This window comes from Monodelphis domestica, chromosome 1, assembly GCF_027887165.1.
Source record: "Monodelphis domestica isolate mMonDom1 chromosome 1, mMonDom1.pri, whole genome shotgun sequence".
Classification (NCBI taxonomy): Eukaryota; Metazoa; Chordata; class Mammalia; order Didelphimorphia; family Didelphidae; genus Monodelphis; species Monodelphis domestica.
In genome coordinates, this window is record NC_077227.1 from 736231071 (window position 1) to 736238275 (window position 7205).

The 7205-nt window shown below is 49.5% G+C and overlaps 1 protein-coding gene across 16 annotated transcripts in view; it reads left to right on the forward strand.

Annotated features, from left to right (window-relative positions):
• Nucleotides 1-7205, forward strand: part of DYSF (dysferlin) — a 279243-nt gene that overhangs the window by 60942 nt on the left and 211096 nt on the right. For all 16 annotated transcript variants that reach the window (XM_056814043.1, XM_056814044.1, XM_056814045.1 and 13 more), the window contains exon 5: nucleotides 3991-4105. In XM_056814043.1, coding sequence (XP_056670021.1) covers nucleotides 3991-4105 — 115 coding nt within the window. The remainder of the gene's footprint in view (nucleotides 1-3990; nucleotides 4106-7205) is intronic.

Genomic DNA, 7205 nt, shown 5'->3' on the forward strand with positions numbered 1-7205 from the left:
CGGCCATGGAAACGAGAGATGTCCAATGGGGGAGTCGGGAACTGAGCTCGGACGGCATAGGAAACCAGGTCCTTCGATGGAGATGAAGGAGAAGCCCCAGTTGGGGCCCTGGGTGGCAGACCCGCTTCCACTCCCACTCTGAGCCTCGGAGTCGGCTCGCTCATTGTCCCTCGTCCCTCCCCATCTCTCTGCGAGGTCCTCTTCATGGAGACCTTCCCGGGGGCTCAGGGATCACCACCCCAGATGCAGGGATCCCTCCATGGGAAGGCCTCCACTGGACCAGTCTCATGGCCAGGGCTCCTAGAATGAGAATACTGCCTTCATTTGGTCTGTCCTCTGCCTTCAGGGTCCATCACCCCCAGACGGAGCACATCTGTCCCCAGGCACACCCACTCACTGTTTACACTGACTCACACTCAGCATCCACCCATCCATGTCACTCACTCCCTGATCACACTCACTGTGTCTCTTGGAGTAATTAATTCACTCTGACAGTGCTTCCTTGCCTCCACCCCAGCCTTATCAATAGTTTCCATCATAAACAAAGGGCCGCCAGGCCTGATGTTGGGAGGTTCTGGGTTCAAGTCTGACCTCAGACACTTCCTAACTGGGTGACCCTGGGCAAGTCCCTTAACCCTGATTACCCAGCCCTTGATATTCTTCTTTCTTAAAATTGATATTAAAACAGAAAGTAAGGGTTTTAAACCAAAACATAATTAAACTCAAAACACCAACAGATTCGACCTAGTGATTACCGGTGTCAGAAAAATGTTCTGGGACATCCCTTTAAAGGAAATGTTCAGTTTCAATTCCTCTCCTTCCCTCCACCCTCCCCAACCCAATGAGAAAGCAAGAAATATGATACTTCATCAAAGTTGGATGTCTGGGAAAACTAACAATTGGTTGTTTGTTATTCAGTCATATCCGACTCCTTGTGGCCCCATTTGGAATTTTCCAGTCAAAGACAATGGAGTGGTTTACCATTCCCTTCTCTAGCTCATTTGACAGATGAGGAAACTGAGGCCAACAGGGTGCTGTGACTTGCCCAGGTTCATACAGCCAGTAAGTGTCCAAAGCAAGATTTGAACTCAGGAAGATAAGTCTTCCTGACTTCAGTTCTGGTGTTTCATTCCCCAATAGAATGGGCTGCCTTGGGGACTAGTGGGCTCTCCCTCCCTGGGGGGCTTTGAGTAAAGGTTCCATGAGGTTGTAGGGTACATTCTTAAGCATCTCCTGTTTGAACTCTGAGGCTTCTGAGATTCCTACCAACTCAGAGATGGGTTCTTACAGTTGTGCTTTCCCTGTGGTCAGAGACTGCTCCAGGGTCTCTCATTTCTTTTGCTTTCAGTTTGTTTCTTCCCTTAATTTCATCATGGAGCCTTTAAGTGTGACCTTGTGTCCTCTTACTTAAGGAAATGAGGGCTCCAGAAAGTCTAGGCCAGAACAGGGAAGTTCTGGTGGCTGGCGACAGGGCACGGGCTTTAGGGGCTTGAAGAGAAGGTGCTTCCCAGGGCACGTCTATCAAGAGCCACCAGCCTGGCGAGGGGGCTGTGCCTGCCCTCTCCCCTCCCCTGCTCCTATTGAGTAGAGCTGGCCCTTTCCTTGGGTGATTGGGGAGTGGAGCCATCGGTCCCATTTTTCAGACGATGGTGCCCTTATTTCCTCATCTGTAAAATGGGAGGACGAAGGACTTAGAGGGTCCCCGTGGTCCTCTGATCAAGGAGATGGATGATGTGTCCGTCAGCCTAGACAAGGGCGGAGAGAGGGACATCGCCTCAGGTCCAGGATCCAGCCTTGGAAGCCCTGCGTCCTTGTTTTACAGATGAGGAAATGGATGGCCAAAGGGGAGGCCACTCAGGCCGAGTGACAGAGCTCGGGTCTACCCCGGGTCGTCCAATTCCAAATCCAGAAGGCGAGCCAGCAGCGTTCCACAGAGAGACTCAGCCAAGCTACGGCTGAGCCTTCTCTTCCCCCCAAGAGGCGATGCTGGAATTCTTCTGATTGATCATAGCCAGCCTGAGGATTTCACCCCTTTGGGGCCCTTGGGGCACCCCCAGGTTTCTGTGGCTTATCCAAATAGGAGTCTTATTGGAGATCCTCAGTCTGGAGCCTCCCACTGACTGGCCCGTCGGCCCCTTCTGGAAGAGCAGCGGCGAGTCAATTCCATCCTTACAGGCAGGGAAACAGGCGCCCAGAGACAAGCATCGCTCACTTCACTTCCATTTTCTTTCAGTGTCCGAGGAATGCTTGGAGGCAGGTCGGTGCCTGACTGAGTGGTCAGTGGGTGACACCTAGTGGTCTGTTTGGGAATAGCAGCGAGACCGACTTCCTCTTCAATCCCAGACTTCCCGGCTTTCAGTCAGTCAGAACTGAAAGGTGGAAGGGACCTTCGGGATTATAGTTCTGATGGGGCTCTGAGGGGAGCAGCAGGCTCTAAATCCCGGTCCTCTGCTGGATTCCATCCAAAGCGGCATTGCTCTCCTCCCCCACCCCCAGCCCCTGGGTTACAGGCTGGGGGCTTGATCGGTGCCTCTTGGATCAGATAGAGTTGTATTTGTAACCTTGGCACCTGGTGTAATGATTGGCACACAGTGGGTGCTTAATCAACACTCCTTGGATTGGATAGAGTTCTGCTGTATTTATAACCTTGACACCTGGTATAATGGCTGGCACACAGTGGGCACTTGATCAGTGCTCCTTGGATTGGATAGAGTTCTGCTGTATTTATACCTTGACACCTGGTGCAATGGCTGGCACACAGTGGGTGCTTATCAATGCTAATTGGATTAGATAGAACTCTATTGTATTTTTATCCTTTACACCTAGTACAATGGCTGGCACACAGTGGGTGCTTAATGCTAATTGGATTGGACAAAATTCTATTGTACTTTTATGCTTGGCACCTAGTAAAGTGACTGGCACACAGTGGGCACTTAGTCAATGCTAATTGGATTAGACAGAATTCTGTTGTCTTTGTGACCTTGGCACCTGGTATAATGGCTGGCACACAGTGGGTGCTTAATCAAAGCTTGTTGGGTTGGATAGAGTTCTGCTCTATTTGTAAACTTGACACCTGGTGTAATGGCTGGCACACAGAGGGCACTTGATCAGTGCTCCTTGGATTGTATAAAATTCTGTTGTATTTGTAACCTTGACACTTGGTGTAAAGGCTGGCACACAGTGGGTGCTTATCAATGCTAATTGAATTAGATAGAACTCTATTGTATTTTTATCCTTGGCACCTAGTACAATGGCTGGTACACAGTGGGTGCTTAGTCAATGCTCATTGGATTAGACAGAATTCTGTTGCCTTTGTAACCTTGGCACCTGGTATAATGACTGGCACACAGTGGGTGCTTAATCAAAGCTTGTTCATAAGGCGTCCCTGAACACCAAATGTCTCAATGTCTCTAAGGAGCTCTGCAAACCTTAAAACATCATATAAATAGGAGTTATTAACTGATTCCAATCAGCTTCTTTCATTTGAATTGAATTGGTATCAGCAATCATTTATTAAGCACTCAGGGTATGCAGGGCTCCCTGGTGAGTCCTGGGGCCTGGAAGAAGACTAAATTCTAAGCTCTTCTACCTCCTTATTAAAGCATAACTATGGGGAGTGAAGGGAGGTCCGGGTTGGGAAGAGAAATTGAGTCAAGAGTTCTGGAGAGGAGGTACTGTGGTACAGTAGAAAAGAACACTGGTTTTGAGGACCTGGGTTCAAATTCTGATTTTGATACTTCACTTTTAGAAAATCACTTAACTTCCTTGGTCTCAGTTTCCTGATCTGTAAATGATGGATTGAACTAGACGGGATCCCTTTCATTGCTAGATCTATATCCCTATGGTTTCTACTGGGGCGCAGGGCTTCCTGCCTCCCCAGACTCTTCCTTCAGGTTTTGTGGGAGCCTCTATTTTGGGTTGACACCCTGGGGAGGGGGCTGTGCTCCTGTATTGCCATAGTAACCCCCTTCCTCTTCCTCTCTCTTCTAGGCATCTCTTGTGCTCCAGGCATCCTATACGCCTCCTCCTGGAGCTGCTCCCCTGTTCCCTCCCCCTACGCCCTTGGACACCTCTCCTTCCCTGACTGAGATGGACATGGGGGCTGGTAAGGACAACCTCTCTCCTCCTGCTTAGCAAATCTAGTGACAGCCGGGGCTCCCCAATGTCCCAGAGTGGGGGTCCCCAGCAATGACTCCCAGGCCAGGAACAAAACAAGAACAGTCGAGCCCTGGGTGGCAAAACCACCCAGAAACCTACCAGGTGACTGAAAAATGACTCAGTGGCCATCGCCTAGGATGAACTCAGTGGAGTTTTGGGGGTTGAGATGGTGGATGGAGACGCTGATTTGGTTGTTGCCCCAAACTTGAGGTTTCACTAGATTGAAGGGAATCTAGTGGCAGCTTTTCTCCCCCATTTAGAGACCTAGAGCGCTGCCTGGGGGCCCCCCAGAGGTTCCTGGACTTGCCCCAGATGGCTTATCCTGCAAGAAGTAGAGGCAAACTTTCTGATGCCAAGGTCTGCTCTCTAACCACTAGGTGGCATGGTGTCTCTTCCAAGCTCCTGGCCGGCTATAAATCATCTAGTGGGTCATGGGGCAAGCATCAGGGACTGGCCTGGCTACACTGCCCCAGGCTGATATCACACCATGACTCTAGAACACGTTCTGATTGGCAAAGCCTCTGTCCACTCTATCTCATTTGAGAATGAGAGCTCACCATTTGCCTAACTTGGAGTCCAGGGTGGCCCTGTGGATGGAGTGCCCGACTGGGCATCAGGACCACCTGGACCCCAGTCTCCCTTCTTGTCACTTCCCTGCTTCGTGATCCTGGGCAAATTATTGACCTCTCGGGGCCCCGAGTTCATCATCTGTAAAATGGGCTGATCCTCACAATGAGCTGCTGCCGGACTCAATTGATATAATGAGCCCCCCTGGGGTTCCTGGGGTTCCCCAAGTAGAGGCTGGATGCCCACTTCTTAGGGAACTCAGAGAAAGAAGATTAGAGAAGGAGTTGGAGTAGATGACCATGAAGTCTCGATTTTATACTACAAGGCTGCTCTCTCAGCCTTGGACCCAGAACGCCCAGGGTTCTAGTCCTGCCTCTGACTCCTCCAGGTTTGGGGAACCTAAGCAAGCCACTGAACTTCTCCCTGCCCCCAGGCAGCTGTCTAAGGCAGAAAGTTCCAGACAAACTGCCAGTCTGTATTGGTAGAGGAAGTTTCCATGCCAGAAGGTCCCCACACTGATAAAATCACAGATCTGGACAGGAGGAAAAGACCAAACCAACTCCTAGAGAGCAGCTTGGCTTCTGGGACCACCGTTAGCTTTGTCCAACCCAACAGGGTGTCCCTTGTTAGTGATCCAGAAGGAACCTTTGATTGCATTCACTCCATTTAGACCCAGGAAACTGGGCTCATTCTCACTCGGTGGACACATGAAGAAACTGAGTCCAGAGAGATGGGGACTCTTCATGGGGGGGTGTCTCAAATCCAGATATTCTTTTCTGCTGCCCTAGGTTCTTTGCCTGTGAATCCCTGCTCCAATGGGGCAAGGAAGGCTCAAAGGGGAGGGAAGATGCCCCGTCCAGATCTAGCCCTTTAGGCTTTGCAGAATTTGGTCCTCACAAAAGCCCTGGGAAGCAAGTGAAGTCTTTATCCCCATTTTATAGATGAGAATATAGAGCCAGAGAGGTTCAGTTACTCAAGGTCAGAGGCAGAATCCGAAGGCAGCTCTTTAAAAGAACAAACAAATAACCTTCCCTTCTCTCTTGGAATTAATGCTGTGTATTGCTTCCAAAGCAGAAGAGCAGTAAGGGCTAGGCAATGGGAGTTAAGTGACTTTCCCAGGGTCACGCAGCTAGAAAGTGTCTGAGGTCAGATTTGAACCCATGACCTCTTGTTTCCAGACCTGGCTATCCATCCCTTGAACTGCCCTCAAGATGGGTCTTTTTTATTCCAATTCAGCTAAGGCAGCACTTTGGATAGTGGGCTGGGCCTGGTGCCAGGAAGACCTTAGTTCAAATCCAGCCTCAAATACTAACTGGGTGACCCTGAGTTAGTCACTTATCCATGTGTGCCTCAGTTTACTGAACTATAAAATGGGGATAATAACAGTCATTCCCTCCCTGAGTTATGAGGATCAAATGAGGCACTGACTGGCACAGAATGAGTGCTACAGACATGTTAGTTGTTGTTATCATCATCATTGCCTCACTTGTGACTGAGTCATTTTTCAGTCATGGCTGACTCTTCATGACCCCTTTTTTGGGTTTTCTTGGCTGACATCCTCCTGGAGCGGTTTGACCATGCCCTTCTCCAGGTCATTTTACAATCGTTGCACCTCGCTGCTTTGGGTATGCTTTTTTGTTTCCCAAAACATCCTTCCACCCCTTTCCCTGTCCCGTGACTTCTCCTTTTTAATAAAGAATATGCAATACAGAGAAAAAGGGGAGAGAGAGAGGAAAGGAAGAGAAGAGGGAGAGAGAGAGAGCTAGAGAGAGAGAGACAGAGACACAGAGAGACAGAGAGACACACACAGAGATAGAGAGAGAGACAGAGACACAGAGAGACAGAGAGACACACAGAGACAGAGAGACAGAGAGAGAGAGAGACAGAGAGACAGAGAGAGAGACAGAGAGACAGAGACAGAGACAGAGAGAGACAGACAGAGAGAGTCCTCTAAGTAAAAGAAGATCGGAAAGGCATGGAGGCTGGAAATCATGGCAGATTCATGGTACAGAAGATGAAGAGTCATTAAGTTTGACTGGTAGAGGATGAAACAACGGTAGGGTTTTGGGGATGGCGATGAGATGTGTAATTAGGCCAGTAACAGAACATCACACTGTTTGGGGAAGGCTAACTGCACACTCCATGTGCTCAGATCCCCTCTTTCTTATAACAAGGAGAGTGGGGTGACCTAAAGTGGCAGATGTAGATCTGTGTCTCTTGGGGAGGGTCTGGAATACTAGATGGAGGACTTCAGAGAAGGGCCCAGATGCAGCTGGACAAAGAGGGAAGTCCGAATCCATGGGACACAGGAGATCTGAGCAGGCTCTCAAAAGATAGCCAGCCGATCTAAAGGAAGAGGGAAGGAGCAAGATATTCTCTGGGTTGGGGTGGAATGACACAGACGGAGTCCAGGGGGCTTTAGTGTCATGGAGGAATCCAAATTTAATAGTTGATGCATGAAAAACTTGAGGTGGAACGAG